The 18,008-nt window shown below is 36.0% G+C and overlaps 1 protein-coding gene across 4 annotated transcripts in view; it reads left to right on the forward strand.

The window, feature by feature from the left end:
- Window positions 1-18,008, forward strand: part of UCHL3 (ubiquitin C-terminal hydrolase L3) — a 41,812-nt gene that overhangs the window by 775 nt on the left and 23,029 nt on the right. Inside the window, exons 2-6 of one of the 4 annotated variants that reach the window (XM_064645898.1) lie at window positions 50-61; window positions 8,754-8,882; window positions 11,986-12,142; window positions 12,508-12,593; window positions 13,692-13,739. In XM_064645898.1, the coding sequence (XP_064501968.1) occupies window positions 50-61; window positions 8,754-8,882; window positions 11,986-12,142; window positions 12,508-12,593; window positions 13,692-13,739 (432 nt within the window). Of the gene's footprint in view, window positions 1-49; window positions 62-7,276; window positions 7,413-8,753; window positions 8,883-11,985; window positions 12,143-12,507; window positions 12,594-13,691; window positions 13,740-18,008 lie in introns of those variants that run through there. The other 3 variants (XM_064645901.1, XM_064645899.1, XM_064645900.1) reach the window with 3 other exon arrangements.

Raw genomic sequence — 18,008 nt, forward strand, 5'->3', positions numbered from 1 at the left:
GGATCCAACTGGGATCATAACGCGCTTTTGTTTTCTGCTTTCTTTTCAGGTCACGAATCAGGTAAGCGGCTTTTGTCTGAGGTAACCTTTAGTATCTCTGCAGCTTTGGGCCGTCTCGTCTCGTTTTGCTGTATTAAAGGCTCCTGCTTCTCCAGGGAGAGTGCCCCCTTCCTCATTTGACACGTGTCCGCACTCAGTCGTCTCAAGTTGGACCGTACAGGAACCTCTCACGTAAAGATACTATATGAAAGAAAAAAAAAAAAAACAAAAAACCCAACAGTAAAAAGAGAATAGTTATGGCCTGGCTATTAACGTAATAAAATGTGTTTCAAGGTGGGTTTTAATTAGTTAATTATTGATTAAATGATTATTATATATTTATATATAATGTACCAGTTATGGACATGGACATGATGGTTTTGTGCTCGTGTAAGTACCTGCTTGCATCTCTTTGTCACAGTCTCATTCTTCTTTGCCTGACTATAAGAAATAATGTCACTTTACCATTTGCACTTTGCAGCTTATGCATGACCATATTTGCATGATTTATTGTTGCTGTTTTTGTCAGGGTGGTAGAACCCACACTAGAGAAAAGAAGCTTGTTCTAGTGCAGAAAACAATGCTCATGCTAAATAAAGTCTGGCTGAAGGGAAATCACACATACTCCAGCCCTGCATCATGTCCTCAGTGATAATTCTGAGCGTCTTTAACAAGCATTGGAGGTCAGATGTTGATTTCAGCAGGCCTGTTGATAATGTTAAAGATGGTGTTTAAGCCAAAAGGCTCTGAAGCTTCCAGCGGTAAGATTACGTTCTTAAAACTATATTGTTGAAATATTTTGGAAACTGGGAGTTTTTGTGTGTGAAGAATGTCTTGTTTGGAGTTTTTTGTTGTGGCTGCCGTAACGTGCAACCTGCATCTGCAGGAGAGTAAAGGGTTATTTGATGCTGGGTGGTTTCATACTTTGTAGTTTCTTAGGGCAAATAATTTTACAATTCTTACCCTATTGCTGCTGTGGAGCAGTTTGAGATGTTTGTAATCTCAGTTTCCTGAGTTAAAATTGACAACCTTTCCTTGGAGCCCTTCCTGAACATGTGCTATTGTTTCCTCATGTTACTTGTTTTTCTTTTTTTTTTTTCTTTTTGAAATTCAGAGACTAAATTTCAGTTTGGAAGAAAATAAGTGTGAATAAATGACTAGTAGAATTTCAAATTCTCTAACTTCTTTTGACTTTCCAAATATTGAGAGGAGCTCATCATGGTACAAATTAAGTAAAGTAGAAATTGAGGAAAAAAAACTAGTGACTGGTGTTTAAGCTGAAATATTTTATATCACTATGTGTTTGTTATATGGAGAAAATCCTAGAAGAGTGTTAAATGAATACTTTTAAGTGTATTTAAAATCCATCTCTTGTGTTCATTGGCTCTGCATTGGTGATGGATGATATGTGTCACTTGTGGATGAATATGGATTATAGGAATTTGTACTCTACAAGTAATTACTTGTTAAGATTTCTGTGTAGAAAAGGCCACTTGAGACCAGTTAGACTTCCTGAGCAGTCTTAACTGAGCAGGGGTTGTTATTATCTAGACTGAGTCACTGCCACTGGAAATCTTTAAAAAAAAAAGGGTGAGCATTGAATGTGAATACACCTTGCCTTATTAGTCATTGTTCCTTTTAATCTCATAATTTCAGTGATGAACTGTGTAGCAACAGGGCTGTTAGTCACAAGTTATTCATACCCTGCTTATGTTAAAACCAATAATAATAGTAATTCAAGATTCAAATGAAGTTGCAAACTTCTTTTTAGAAAATCCTGTTGAGTTAAGGGATGTCTGCAAGGACAGACATTTTTTTGCAGTACGCTGTACTGTGCCCTGTAAAATATTCCAGAAGTCTTCAGGATTAAAAAAAAACAGTGGTGTGCCTCCACAAACTAAAATGACATGCTAGATGTGGTAGTGAACTCTTAAAACAAAAATTTCAATGGCTTGTAAAATGCATGGATTCTGAAGTTTTGTAGTTAAAACTCTCATTACGATTTAACAAATGCTTAGGCTGTTTTGATTATTGTATCAATCATTCCCTTTTTTAATAGTAACTAGAAAAGAAGTGTACTAAATGCAGGTTCATTTGCTTTTAGTATATTCTTACCATACTGTGTGCTCTCTAATTTTGAAATATAAGTTGTAAATTTGAGGATTTCAGTCTTTGTGGTAGAAATTCAGCAATAATGGAGAAGAACTGGTATTTCTCAGTTATGGAGTGTGTGAAATCGTTCAAAAATATCTCAAAAGTTTTTCTATATCTGAAAGTGCTTATATTATAATGCAAGTCTAGGAATTTCCAAGTCCTTAGTGTATATAGAACGTCTCTGTGCCTATGTGCTAGAGTTATTTAAAGCTTCAGAAACCGGCTGGTGAGGGTAAAGAGGAATATTCTTTCTTAGTTTTAAAGATTTCCAGTGGCAGTGACTCATTCAGAATACCACTGCTGTGTATTCGTAGGGATGTTTTTAAGGAAGAATGTACCACAGTTAAATGTGCCACACAGTGGTAACTGTAATGAGCGAAATCAGTAGTTAAACGTACCATACAGTGCTAAGGTAATTGTCACAGTACTTGTTTTTTTCTCCTTCACTTCTACAGTCTTGACAGAATGAATTGTTGTCCACCTCTGATACAGAATGAATTGATGATTCAGCATTTACAAAGCTCCACTTTGTGTACAGTGGTGACAGGGAATGGTTTCTTCTCTTTGACCTTCATCTGGGGGGCCTGCTGTGACCAGTACTGCCCTTCTTCCTGAATCTCTTATGAGTTTTTCCCCACTAATGGGAGAGAGAAGGCAAGAAAATCGTGTTTATCTGCCCACTGTTTACCACATGATGCTTGTCTGTGTATCTTGTTCTCAATTTCTTCTACTACCCAAAGAAAACAAACCAGACTACATGCAAATTTTTGAGTGAAAAGATCAGAACACAAGCTGATTGTTCTTCATCATGATGTTGCTTCAGTCTGGCTTGCAGCCCACAATTGATTGCCCAGCAAGTGTAAATACACAAAAAAGTAGTATTGATGGATCTCTTTCTTGATCCCCTACCTTTTTTAATTCTCTCTTCTTTTTCTTCATTTCACATATTCTAAGAAATTTCCTTACTTCCTGGATAAGGTACCATTTCAACTCCCATCATCATTAAATCCAGATAAGGGTAGAGTAATTGACTGCATCTGATGAGTGCTAAAGCAGTGGCTTCAGGTAGCTCAAAGGTAAACTGTTGAGAGTTGGCTGTGGCTTGGATTTCTCTTGCCCCATAGGGCCAGAACTTCCTGGTTCTTAGTTACCTTCCAGCATTATTTTCAGGCCTTCGATCCTGCTTTTTGGGGTTGGTTTTTTTGGTTGGTTGGTTGGTTGGTTTTTTTAAGCCATTAAGGTATTGAGAGTCAGCTACAGAAAGAGATTTATTTTAGCCCATGAGCACCCTTGACAACTGTGACTTTAAAGTTACAGGGCAATAAAGATCTCAAACATAGAACAAATGGCAGAAACTGGATGCAGCCAGTCTTCGACCATTTATGGCACACATATCTTCAAGGTGTTAGGCAAATACAGAGATGGATTAAGTATTAATTATCTTGGAAACAGTATCTTCCTAAGGTCTTTCCATTTTCTGAACTCTGAAACACTATCCCACAAGCTTTGCCAAAGGAAAGCTATACTGATCAAAGTAATTGAAAAGACAGTGCTTATGGTTTCTTGAAGTGTGTTGGGAACTAGTACTCATAGATGAGCTACTGTGTTGGAGTGAAAGGATGTCAGAAATGGAGAAACACAGATGTCCTTCTGAAAATGCTTAGCTAAACTTACTTTTTTTTTTCAGGTGAGGGAGTGGAGTTTAACTCTTGTGGTAAGCAGAATGAAAACAGTGGAGATAGCACACATCTCCACTTGGAAAACAGCCTGTTATTATGGGTGTAGACTGAGAAAGTGGAAAACTAGGACTGTGTGTGTGTCCTTCTGTAAAGACAGCACCTCAGAAAGCCTTCCACAGAGCCATCAAAGGGGGAGTGCTGGGGCTGTGGCACAGCATAGCAAAGACAAGGAAAAATATGAAGGGATTGTAGATGTCCACTGGGAGAGCACGTCATAAATGGCTTCTAGTTTAAGATACCTCCAGCTATGTAGCTGTCTTACTGAGTTTAAATAGGTAGATATTTTGCAAAGAGAAAATTGTAATTTGTTTTGGGGTTATTATTTATATGGATAGTTGAAAGATTGACTTAGATCTCTCTTTGTGTGTTTTTCAGCAAATGAAAGCAAAGAAAACCACATCTTTAATTTGTCTATTTGTACTTGCCTCTTCTGGCCTTTTCGTATGCTCTTTTTTGCTCAGTTTCTTAGTTCTTGTAACAAGGAAACCCTTACTGTCTTGAAGACAGAATGGGGTGCTACAGAGTGGAGAACAAGTGACAGTGGTTCATGTCATACGTTTTCTTGTTGCACTGAAAATGCTGTTCCCCCCTTCCACATTTTCCTTTCTTAAAGGACCAGCAGAATCAGTAGAATCCAATTATTGTTATAGTAGAACTGTAAAAAAAAAAAATGTATAACAGCTTATTTAGAAGAGTGGATTTATCCAGCTCATCCCTGTTATGAATGACTTTTTAGATCATGGAAACTGGTCTCTTAAGTATAACAGGGTATCCTGTTTTGAACCAGTGGCTCAGTAGCTGCATCTCAGGACTCTGCTGGAAGCATTCTAAAGCTCTTGCTTGCTGGGATGGTTTTGAAAGAAGCCTGGGCCAGCTGGTTAGTCCAGTTTTGTGCGTGCTTTGCACTGCTGCTTCTGGGATGCCCGGGGCCAATATATACGGCTTTGCCTGGGCATACTGAGTATTCAGTTTCCAAACTACCCCATGGATATATTAAAAATATATACCTCTCATTGTGAAGAACAGGAACACTAACTGTAAGTCAGTGCTGCTCTTTTAGACACCCTAAAGAAATAAACACAAGTGGGAGGATAAGAATTTTGTGGGTGTATGTTTTCTCACATTTTTGATCATGTTGATGTTGAAGGTGTTCTTTCTCCCTCCTTCATTGCAAATTTTGGAAAACGAATTTGTCATGATGATAAATGGGCTGTATTCTCTGAACTTTATTATGAGGTCCTGAAATAGAGAGCTTGAGGATATTAAAGAATTTGTAATAGATCTTGAATGTCCCAAGGAAGTCTGTTATAATGGAGCATCCCTTGTTTGAGCAAGATCATAATGGGGCCATCCTAAGTGAGAAGTAGGTGGTAAAGAAGAGTAATGCACCTCATGTAAGTTCCAGCTATCTCTTTGTTCCTGGTATGCCTTTTGACCTGCTGTACAGAACTAAAGTTTCTACAGCTCCTGCCTATTCATGTGACACGCCTTCTCTGAGATTTATTGAAAAATGATTCCTTTGTTTTAATTCTGTAAATGTTAAAAGAATGAAGAAATATATCCTTATAATGCCCTAACAATAAAATATTATTTGCGTGGTTCCTTTATTTTTAGAAAGGAATTTCACTTCTGAAACAGACCTGTTTTTGTTATATGCCTCTAGGAATGATGTATAAAGAACTGAAAGCAAAATATTGTGCATTTATATTTTTAATATAGATTAGTTTAATAAGAATTGGATACGTTAAAGGATGAATAACTTTCTTGATGATAATCTCATCAGTTATATTTTACAGCGATGCTTTAATCCACTGAGTAGAAGTACAATAAATTGTAGACTTCGTTTGTGTCTTGGTTCACATTTGTGCTTAGAAGAGGATTACAACAGTAGGTTCTTCCTGCAGAAGCTCTTTGACTTTGGCATCTGAGTGTCTGGAAATGTTTGTGTGTTTTGCCAGTTTTATGTTTTCACAGTTCCAACTTGTATACAAACACCTCACTAAAATATGGAAAACTCAAAGTCTTCGGTATAACGCCTTAGTATTTAGAATGTGACTATCTTGAAATATTTGCAGATGCTGTCCAAATTTAATTGCACTTAAATTTCAAGGTCCTATTTTGTTTCAGTTTTTGTCTTCGCTGTTTTTACATGCATGTGACAAAGTAGAAAAGCACCAGACAATATTTAAATTGCGCATTTATTTAAATTGCGCATTTACTACTTCAGAAGTTTTCTGTTAAAATAAATTGCACCCTTAGGTTGCCTTACCCCACTTACCCTTTCCACATTGCCATCAATCCCACAGATCAAATCTTCTTGCTGTCTCTGTAATTGTGTTGGCAGAAGTAGTATTCTTAATGGCTGAAGTCAAGTCACCTGGATTGCCTTTGTCCACTGCATTTCCATTCTGTTTTTGAGGATCCTTAAATAATAAGCACGATCACTTTTTCTGTTTTTTAAATTAAATAAATCTCATGAACCTAAACGGTAGCTGGTGTGCCTCAGAACAGAATAGCGTATTAAAGATAACTGCTCTGTGTTTCTTTCAATGCTTAACATCTGGTAGGTTAAAGTAGTGGTACCAACAATGAAAACAGTATAGGTTATACCACATGCTGCATAGGGAACATGTCTGAATGTTCTTACTGTAGTGTTTTTGCTATTAACCAACATTTAGACATACAGATTTACAGTTTGTTATCATTTAGAATAGAATGAGGTAGGCTGGAAGGGACCTTTTGAGTTTTTCAGACCAGCCATGCTCTGTTCAAAACAGATTCTCAGCAGCCTGTCAAGTTCGGAATTTCTCAAAAGACAGGGATTCCTCAACCTCCTGGGCAGTCTGTGCTAGTGTTTTGCCATGGTTGTTATTTTTAAAATTTATTTTTAAATGCCTTCCTTATAGAGTTCAAACTTGCCTGTATTTCAGCCTGTGTTTTCTCATTGTTTTACTGTGTGCTGCTGAGATGATTCTGCCTCCATCTTCTCTGCACTCTCCCTTAGCTAGTTAAAAACAGCAATAATCAAGTGAGAAAGAAGGGCCTTCTGTGGGAAATGAGAAATTCATAGTAAGTGCAGATAAGGGGTGCGGGTGTGTATGTAAAGTAATTTCAAAAGTGGTTTTTTGATAATGGTTAGCTGGACCAGTGAAAAACTGGGAAATGTTTTTCAGGAAGGTATTTTAAAACAACAAAAGAGACAACCAAAAATATGATAACAATCAGTAAAAGAAAGTTCTGAAACAGTTAATACTAGATACAGACGTGGGGGGGTTGTGGTGGTGGTGTTCCTAATCTGCTGTAAGACTTCTGTAATATATCCAAGTTTTTTTTTCTTTTCTAAGGTAAAAGCTCGAAGACCTATAAATCAGCAGTGTGATAAGCAGTGTCTGTGAAAGAGAATCTGATACTCTCTTGTGTAGATCTAGGGCTGCTATTTTATGTTATGTTGAGTTCGTAGTATCATTAAGTTAAGAGAAGGTAAGCAGCGGAAAGTGAGTGAGCCCTTGAAGTACCCTAACTGTTCCTTCCAGTAAAATAAAATTGTTTGGGTAGTCACTGAGTAATTGGAACACAAAGCAGCACAGGTCTCTCCCTATAAGTGACACTGTCTAAAAAGCATACAGAGCTGTCTGCTGTCCTTTAACAGGAATGGTTTTGTCAGTGGGGAAGGGGTACTTCACCTCCTGTTGCCTTACTAACTCCTTTTTGTACCAAAATCTTTGTCTGGCCTAGGAAAGAGCCAGAAAATGACTGAGGGAGGGGAAAATACAGAATTTTAATGTAGGTGTTAGTGTAACTTATTAAAATTTAAGCTGTTGCTGGTGACATTTATTTTTCTGACTTTCCTGTGTCACATCTAATACTGATTTTTGTCCCACTAGAGAACTTTACCTGGTTCCTAACAACTTAGTTTTATTCCTACAAAATTTCTTTTCCCTGTCCTTGCTAAATACAGTCTTGCCTTTTTTTTACCCCAGTTGCCAAAGATTACATACTTGACTGTCACTGAACTCCATCTTTTTCTTTGCATGTATCCACGTTAAAAATTAGTTCCATATATTTGTTTTAAGGATCCTTCCCGTCCTGCCATCTGTTGCTCCAGTCTTACCCAAATGTCAGTCTCTTACACAGGGGCTCATGCTGCACAGTTTTTAATATCTACTTAATTTTTAGAAGGATATTTTAATCCTTTTTTTTTTTTATTTTTTCCAAGCCTGAACAAAACCCTCTTGATACACAGAGGGATATCTTCTTTGCCTATTTTGGGTCTGCTTAGTATTTTATTTTTGTTTTCTGGTTCTACAGTAAAGTTGTTAGGCAGATTGAGTGTTAAGATCACTGCTTGTCAGACTAAGCCTGTGCTCTTGCTGTTCCTCTGTAGTGCTGACCATCGTTTCTTGTCATCGCTCTCATTGCTTACTAGAAGTTACAATTTCTTGGATTGTAAAGTTTCTAGGCAGTATTGCAGCAAGAGTAATAGAAGGTGCCCTATATCTGTGGAGTTCTAATTATGTTAAATACTTAATTCAGGAGTTTGTAGTGCTTTAATGCTTTAGTAAATAGTGCTGTGAGTGTTCCCACTTCCCTTTCATAAAGGCTATTAAAATGCATAAAACATGGGGATTTTGTGTGTCTTTGTTAGCACTATGATTTATTCAGCCTTTTTTCTTAATACTTGAATCTTATTTATTCTCCTTAAATTTTGGAAAGTATGGCTTGTCACAATGAATTTCACATTGTAAATACTCTGTTATGCTTCTGAAAAGATAGTATATGAACGTACTCATTTAATATTATACTATTTTTTTTATATTCCAGTTCCTCAAACAGTTGGGTATACATCCTGACTGGCAATTTGTAGATGTTTATGGTATGGAACCAGAGCTGCTTAGCATGGTGCCAAGACCTGTATGCGCAGTGCTACTTCTCTTTCCAATAACAGAAAAGGTAAATGTTTATTTAATAACCAGTTCATTGCTTTGGTTGTAAATGAAATGGGGATCAGCAGTTTGAATCTTCTACTTTGGTGCCATAATAGATTCAAGGTGAGACTGAAGCCTTATTCAAGAGACTTCTTAATTAAAAATAACACAACAAAATGCTTCCTTCAGAACCTTCTTTTGATAACTTGCAAGTATATTGCTAATTTCTTTTCAAATTTGAATGGGAAAAGCTAATGTAGAAGCAGAGAGAAATACCTCACATTTTTCTATTACAGACAATTTAAGGCTTTTTTTTTAATATGCATTGTGAAATGGATTGATTCTGCTATTTTTAGCAGAAAGCTACAATAGCAAAGGCAAAATAAGAAGTAGAGTGGAGGACTCTATCAAAGTGCAACTCCTTTTTGAGTTTTCATCCTGTTGCACTGACCAAACTTCCATTCACTTTCAGTTCAGTCACCAGTATTGATATGGCTTTTGCTTCATGGACAGATGGGGTGTATTTCTAAGATGAAAGACAATTTCCACCCCTTCTTTCTCTATATTAGACTTTGGAGCACTTGATTTGGTTAAACATTCAAGTCTGGTTCTTTTGTGTCATCATGTGTGTCTACTTGGTGTTATTCATAGTGATCTTTCAATTTATAAAAATCTTATGTGATTGTGATAAGGTCAGCCAAAAAGCTTGAAGTGAGTCTGCCCAAACTTCATTCTTTTAATATGTCTCTCAAAAAGAACACGTGGTTTGTGAGGACAAACCACTTGGCTATTAAAGCTTAACTTCTACAACAAAATGTGTTTAAATACAGAGAAGAGTGACAGGTCAGTCTTTTTACACATTAAATCCTGTAAACCTCTGCATTCTCAGTTTCTCCAAAACAGCTATGCAGGCAGTCTGTTTCAAGCTTTATTTTGGCCACCTTGATAGTTTTGAACTTAAGCAAGCTCTTCACTCACCTGTCTTCAGGAAATGTCCTCTCTGTCACCTTTGAGGCATTGTTATCTGTGTGCTGTAGTTTGTGCCTGGCTGCTCAAGCTACAGGTCTGAGCTCCTTCTGTGACTGTCACTTTTGTTTTGCCTCCCTACTTTTGTAAACCACCTTTTTTTGGACCATGTTATGGGAGCACTATCCAGTGGAAAGAACAACCTTCCTCCTGTTCCAGAAGGTGTATCCAGTTTCATCCTGAAGAAGCATATGACAAAGAAAACCAGAGAAAAAAACATATGCTCTGTTGCATCAATCAATCAAATTTGTCCACCAACCAAATATTCAGCATGTTAATCCTTCTGAAACATAAGGGACACAAGTGTTTCTGTCAACTGTTTAGCCTGAGTGCATGAAGGCTGACTCTTTCATATGAAGTCCCAATGTTCTGAACCTTTTGTTGTTCTGTGTGAACTCCACAGACCCTTCAGCACTATTTTGTATTTCTGGACTAATTTTCTACTCCTCAACCTCCTTTCGGAATGGCCTGTAATACTATGTTTTTACTTAATTTATTATTTGTTTCTGTTTCTTGGCTGTGTCTATGTTTATGAAAGTGTACCTCTTAATTAATTTTGCTGCCTTTGCAAACACTTCTCTAACATGTCTATTCTTCTGTCTGAAGTTCCATTTTTTCATGTTTCCTATATATCAATTTTCTTTAACTTGCTTTTAGGGCAAGATACTCTTGTTGTCATACAGGTAATTTTAGGGTTGTTGTCCAGTTTAAAATTCAATGGCTTTCTTAGTCTGCATTGTGGGTTGTGGATAAAGTGAATACTGTGAGTGTTGGCCATATTGGACATGGTCTGATGAATAGGATAGCTCAGGTTAGGAGGTGATCTGGTCTATGCCTTGCTCAAAATTGTATTTTTGGTGTTCTCAGCATTTATGTATTTATTTTTTGCCCTGGAGTTTATTTTGGTTGGCAGGGAATGAATGGCAGCTATATTGTTTACCTTCTCTACTCTGAACTTTTTGTCCAATTAAGCTCTATGAAATTTTTATCTCAATTAAGCTTATTTTTTGTTAACTTGTAGATAAGTGGTGCCAAATTAAAATGCTTTGTAATTCTCTTGATATTAGTTAGATTATGAAGAACATTCAGACAAGATGCAAGTGTGGAATAAGATGCTGGAAAAATTTCTTGGTTTTTTTTTTGTCACTGACGGTACACACAGTCTGAGGGAAATTTCTCATGAGTTTTCTGGAAGAGTTCCTTGATAACGTTCTGCATTCATATGTTGCTTTTGTCACATTTGTATAAAAAGCCCGTCTATTTAAATTTTTTGTTGTCTGCAAAAGTACCTAGTAAAAGAGGCAAAGGAGGAAGCATTGTCTGGAACATTTGCGGATTTCTTTCTTTCTTTTTCTGTTTGAAATTAAAATCTTAAAAAAAGAACCAGACAAAATAAAACAAAGAAACAAATCCAACCAAAAAAACTCCTCAATGCTCCCCCTAAAGGACCAACAAACCACAGACAACAAAAAACCTCCAAAAAACAACACACTATTGGGCAGTATAACAGATTTTAGTCAATTATTATCTGCATAAAACAAGTACTGAACAAGATCGTTCAGTCAAACTAAATTAATTTTTACTACAGAAAATATTTTTTTATGAATATGGCTTTTGAAGGGCCTGTTTTAGGGCCCTGTAAAAATATATAAATGTGTTTATATCAATCTTATTTTATATTCCTGGGAAAAATGAAATGTAACAATGGAACTTTTAAGAATGATTAATCACCTGAAGTATTACGGTTTTCTTGAAAGCACTTTGAGCCCTGTGTCCTTAAAAAGCCTTTTGTTGAATTGAAGAGAGATGATGATGGGTGCTGAGATCAAGGAAATAATTTAAATATTTTTGAAGTTATGTCAGATAACACATAATTCAAAATGATGTTTCAAATGTGACAGTATTTTGGTTAGTGTCAAGGCATTGGTTTAAGAAACGGTATAGAGCTGTTCAGGGGAGTAAGTTTACATACACCTGTTGGACCACCCATGTTAAATATTTCAAATTACAATATTAGTTAGGTGTTGCTTTTTGTAAATTATTTTTGCTTGATAACGTAGCTGTTTGTACTATTTGTGAAATGTCTTTAACTGTCTTTATAGTATGAAACCTTCAGAACAGAAGAAGAAGAGAGAATAAAAGCTAAGGGGCAAGACGTGAAATCATCAGTGTATTTCATGAAGCAGACCATTAACAATGCTTGTGGAACAATTGGGCTAATTCATGCTATTGCAAACAACAGAGATAAAATGAACTTCGGTAAGTTTTTTTGGTTGGGTTTTTTGTTGGCTTTTCCCCTTTTTTCCTTAAAGGAAAGGGATACATTTTGTAGAGGAAGGATACGTTTTGTACTGTTTTCTCTGAATATAACCATTCATAAATTATGAACACTGTTCAAAGTGCATTTCTACCTATAATTACAAAACCAGTATTTTATAATAATTCACAACTAAAGCACTTGAAATATTGCAAACTGCAGCAGGTAGCAGTTCCTCTTGCAGTCAGCCTCCAGGGTCTTTAAGATATAGTGTAATTCTATCTTCAAAACTTCTGTTGGATTCTGTAAGCTTTGAATGAAGTTGGAATTAAAACATGACACTAATCGTTTTTTGGTTTTTTTTAAGAAACTAATTCTTCACTGAAGAAATTCCTAGAAGATTCATTATCTATGACTCCTGAAGAGAGGGCCAAATATCTAGAAACTTATGAAGTTAGTATATGTTTTTACTTTTATTTAAAATGGTCTAAGAATTACTTGCATGAGCAGGTACTGTCCATAAGACTTGACTCAGTGAAGCACCTAAACAGTTTGGTTTTACAATGAGCTTGTGATCAGACAGTTGCTACAAAGAAAACTCTGCTTTGGTATTTTAGAGTATTCCTTGCTGCCCATAGCTCAGTCAGCAGAATAGTTTTTGTCAATGTTCCTCATCCATATTAATTCACTGGCTTAGTTTAAAATTACTTTGAAATGCATGAGAAATGCGTGCATAATCTTCTTTTTTGTGTGTTCAGGATGCAGTTTAATGGTCAACTTAAGCTGATTTGGTGCTATTGCTGAAAGGGTGGTCCTTCTGCTTTCTCTTTTCATTTGTGCCTTCTAGTCATATCTCCGTGGTTTTAGCAGTTGAGGCACACAAAAGAGCTGATTTGGCTGAAATATAATCTCCTTCCCCCAGGACCCCAGACAATGAGATCAGCTAGCTAGTAAAGTGGTTAGCCTCATCATTAGTGCTGTTCAAAAGGATGTGACAGAAACATCTGGCCAGTGGTGAAAGGAGAACAGCATGGTTGCTCCTGATGGTAATGATGATCCTCTGTAAAAATGAAAACCTTGATGATTTCTAAATCTGAGTTCAATTTAAGCTTATTGTGAAGCCCCCAGGAATATGAGTGTTAACATGTAGTTCAAGGAAGTAGTAACAAACAGAAACAGCATAGGTTTGATGACATTTTCTATAGAAATATGCAAAATACCTGATCAGAGCTTCTATATAAATTATTTTGTCTGCTCGGGAAGTGATGGAAAACAAAAACACTTGCTTGTAGTGTTTTCTTTGTGTAAAAGTGCAATTTCAAACTGTCAGATATTTGATCTGAATTGATTGTAATGAAACTGAAATATTGGTCTTCCAAGATCCTTGGATGTGGAGATTATTTGTTTATTATCTTATTTATTTATTTATTACAAGCACTGAACAAAAATAGTTACATCTATGGCATTTGAGATAACAAAGAGCATAAGTAGATCTTAAAACATTGGAAGTCTCTCATTTTAAGGTCTGATTGAAATATGTTTTAATTTTAGGCTATTCGTGTCACTCATGAATCCAGTGCCCATGAAGGTCAGACTGAGGTATTCATTTTTTAAAAAAGTCTTTGTTAATAAATACTTTGAGTTTAATATAATTGCCATAAGAACAATAATATGTTAAAGATTTACAATGAAATTGAGATTATTGCTTGGTTTGCACTATTGTGTCATGAGTCCAAGATCAGGGCACACAGTGGCATTGTTGGGGGGAGAACCAAAATTGAAGCTTGGGGTTTTATATTTGTTTGGTTTGGGGTTTTGTTGTTATTTATTTGCATTCGGTTTTTTAGCTCTTATGTAACATGGAAGATCTTTTCAAGCTTCATTTCAGAGTAAAACAGACAGCAATACTATTTTTAATGAAAGTTAAGGTTTTGATGTTGCAAATTTGTAGGAAAGACTGTAAGATCTGTAGTACATCACACAAATGGAACAAACATTTTATGAGAGTTTGAAAAGTTTTACTTCAGGAAAAAAAATAGTGCAATACTTGGTTTGTGATTGTCTGTGTGCTATTCGTATACAATACAAATTCAGATAAATTCTCAGTAATGTGTATATTTATTAGCACTTATGCCCCAACAGATTGTGTGATATGGAAAGTAACCTAAAAGCTGACAAAAAACCTTAAAATCAACATAAACTTGAACATTCAGCATTTTCCTGCTTCAGTTATATGAAGTCTATTTTCCATATTTCCTGTTCAGCTTTCAGTATCTGTTCCACAGGAAAAAAAAATTAGATTGTTGCTAACACTGCTTTGACAAAACCCTTCTGTATTGGGCTGTGACTCCAACGACTCATCCATTCTCTCTTTTTGTAGTACAGTAGGTGAGGTTTTCCTTCTCTTGTGCAGTGTCTTCTAGACAACACAGGAGAAAGCAAAGCAGTTCTTTCTGCTCCTCCTTACCTTGTTGGGAAATGAAAATTAAGAGAATTGTTTTAACTATTTCTGTTTAGACAGTCAACTTCCATTGTGGTATTTTCTTTTAAAAACCACACCACTCTTGCTTCTTCTCTCTTCCTCTTAATTAATCAAGATTCAATATTTCAAGAAGAATCATCAGAACAAATTTGTATTTCTCTTCCTTTACTAAGTTAGACACTCAAATCTGGTCTGGTTTTTTAATAAATGAGTCTTTTCTAGATATTCTTTGCAAACTCAGTGTGAGAGATAATTCCAACAAATTGATGAAGACAGAATCTTTTCCTAAGACCCTTGTAAAAGAGAAACTTCTTTAGTTGTTTTGATGTACTGTGACATTCATTCAGGGAATGGTCTGTCTGTGCAATCTTCTGGCAGATATTATGGAATGATTGGGAAAGAAAATGCAAAGGTGCTGTGCTTCTGAGAGTCTTCTTGAAGATTCAGGAAACATCTTAAGTGATGGTGGAATCTCTTGATAAGGGACAGTTAACTTCTTGAACTGCTACTAATTAATTTGTTTCCTGATCAAGATAACCACATTACAAAAGATTAATAATTGTGTGGAAAGATGAAGACTTTTTTTCATAATAGAAATTTACAAGATTTTTCTTAGCAATTATGTCTAAACACAAATATTAAATAGGTAGTTCCCTTGTCAAGTATTTATTATTAAATTTTGTATAACTGTATCTGGAAATAGTTCAATATGGATATTCCTTGGACTAGTAAAATAGATTTTTCCTATCTTTTTGTTTTCAAAGTTGGAATAGTACAAAGGCTGAATACATTTCCTAGGACCATTTTTTTGGAATAGTTCTAGTCCATCAAACAAGGAGGGAAGAAATAAACAAGTTGTCTTACTGCAATATCTAAAGTGCTTAGAAATCCTGTCCTACCTACAGTAGTTAAACGGGCAGCAAGGCCTCTCCTGTTGTCTGTACCCGAGGAATTGTTTTACTTTAAAGTACTATTCTTCTTAAGCAAAACAAAATATGAAACATGAATATGCTGAGAATTATAGTTAAGAGTTGGAATGAGTTAATCTCCTAGTCTTTTCCCTTCCACTGTTACATTTTAAATGTCACTGTATAGCTCTTCATGTAGTGGTTGAAGGGACTGATGAACAGCATAACCTTGAAGATGCTGAAGTTACCATATACAGGTCATATGAGGTTGTTGACTTGTCCTGTGGGGTAAGTTGGTGATTTCTTGCACCTTTGGATCAAGAAAGAAGAGAATCCTCTTCCTCCTGCATTACGCATCAAAATCTTTCCTTTGAGTAAAGTGGCTTATTTAGTTGCTTAATGATAGTATGTGCTGTAGCTCTGTGACCAGAAAGTTCTTTCTAGATCTTCTACAGATTTAAAGATGATGAAAACATGCAAGCCTGCTTTTTCTTGGCTTGCTTGCTTTGTTAGAATAGCCTGCTCTGTGGGTAGTTCTGTCCCTTAGATAGGTATTGCATTCTAGTGTTCACTCACATTCTTCTGAAAGTGTTCCTGAGGCTTAACTGTATTAGACAGAGTGACTTCCAAAAGTGGGATATATGGCTGACATGGTTAGGAAGCTTTGCAACTGCTTTCAAGATTCTTTTGTTTCCTTCTACCATGCAAAATGCAGCATAACACTATTGAGATAAAAGTAAAATTTTTGAAGGTTTAAAAATAGCACAGACTACAGACAGGTTCACTTCTGATAATCCTGTTTGATTGGGGTTGTTTTAGTGGGTTCTGAAGTCTCAGATGTTTGAGGATTCAGCCTTTAACGCTTCTAAGTAAAGCTGTTATTTGTTGATTGGTCCTGACAAGTCTTGCTAAGTCTTCACAAGGTTTTTTTTTATAATCTCAGTGAGTACTTAGTTTTTACAATACGCTAATGGATTTTCTGGTTTTGTTTATGTTTCATGTATGTGAATGTTTCAAACCTCAAAATAAAGCAAGTCTAGCTAGAAATAAAAATTAGAAGTAATAGAATACAGCAATGCTATTTTTCTAGTATCTGTGTATTCACTCATCTTGCCTGGTGAGTAGGATTTTTTTCTCTTTTAGGGTAATCTGTAATGAGATTTCTTTTTCCTAAATTCCATATGTCTTGAAGAAGAGTTCTCTTCGGGTAAAAAAACTACATTTGGCAAGATACTACTTGTATAACTTCAATCTTAATGGACCTCTAGATTCCAGTTCGTAATTGCTGGAAGAGAAGAGTTGTGATGGTCAGTTTGTTTCTGGGATGTATCATCTTTGTGTGATCTATTCGGATGAAGTATTAAGATGAATCACTAAGCAACTGGATTGAAAGTGAAAGCTATAGAATGTTCTGCCTTGATGGGTGCTTTAACAGGCTTCCCAAGTTTGATATCTGTGATTAATTTGTCTGAAAAAAAAATGGCTGTGTTTCTATCTGTTTTCTCTGACTTTCAGTGTTGCACTTAAAATATTTACAGGCCATCTACAAACTGAATTAGAACTGGGTATCCTCTGGGGAGGTTTTTTGTATTGGTTTTTTAATGAAGTTTACCGAATTTTTATTAAACTACTTAAATATATTCTTAAAAATAGAGATTTCTTTTTTTTTCTTTCAAGGAGATTTAACTTTAAGACCTATTTTTGCTAATTCATTTCAAGTTTGCAAATTAAAGGGATTATAAATTTGGACTTACCCTTCAGACCAGGTTTTGGACCAGGTTCTGTGACTCCATGTCTCACTTCATTGCTGTAGAGCAATAGGTGGAGCAGTCTTATGGGTGCTTCTATTTGTAAAAAATGTAGGTCTGTTTAAAATTACTTTGGTAGCAAAGCAGTAAGATCTGGGAATGGTTCCACAGGAAAGTGTCATGTTGACTTCAAGGGTGGCTTGATTCTGATCATGTGTTCAAGTACCATAATGAGGGCAATTAATGTAAGACTCCTGTAACAGTCATTCTGTTTAACTTTATGCTACTGAAGCTTACACTTTCTCAAGTGACAGGTATCTCATATCCAGAGCTGCCAAAAAAAGGATCTAGGTGCTCACCATAAAGCCTCATAGATGCAGCTCACTCTTTTCTATGTGATCGCTCCTGAAAGGGAGGTATTGCTGAGACTAGAGCATGTGCCAGCTACCCAAGATCCTCTTTATTCTTCCATGAGTCTTCTGCTGAGCATATACTTCTGTTTATAATATCTAGGATGTCTGAAGATGTGAAAAATAGAACCTGTTTCTTTGGAGAACTGCACACACTTTTAAGCTGATCCTTATTGCTTTATGCTGAGCAGTGTTAGGGTTTTCCCATTTGTTTGTTTTGCTTCTTTTTTTTCTTCTTGTTCTTCCTATGCCTCCTTCAGTGGTTCATGAGCTGCTGAAACCCTGTACTGCCACAAAGCTTAGCATTTCTGATACCCTCT

The sequence above is a fragment of the Pseudopipra pipra genome, chromosome 2, assembly GCF_036250125.1.
Source record: "Pseudopipra pipra isolate bDixPip1 chromosome 2, bDixPip1.hap1, whole genome shotgun sequence".
Classification (NCBI taxonomy): Eukaryota; Metazoa; Chordata; class Aves; order Passeriformes; family Pipridae; genus Pseudopipra; species Pseudopipra pipra.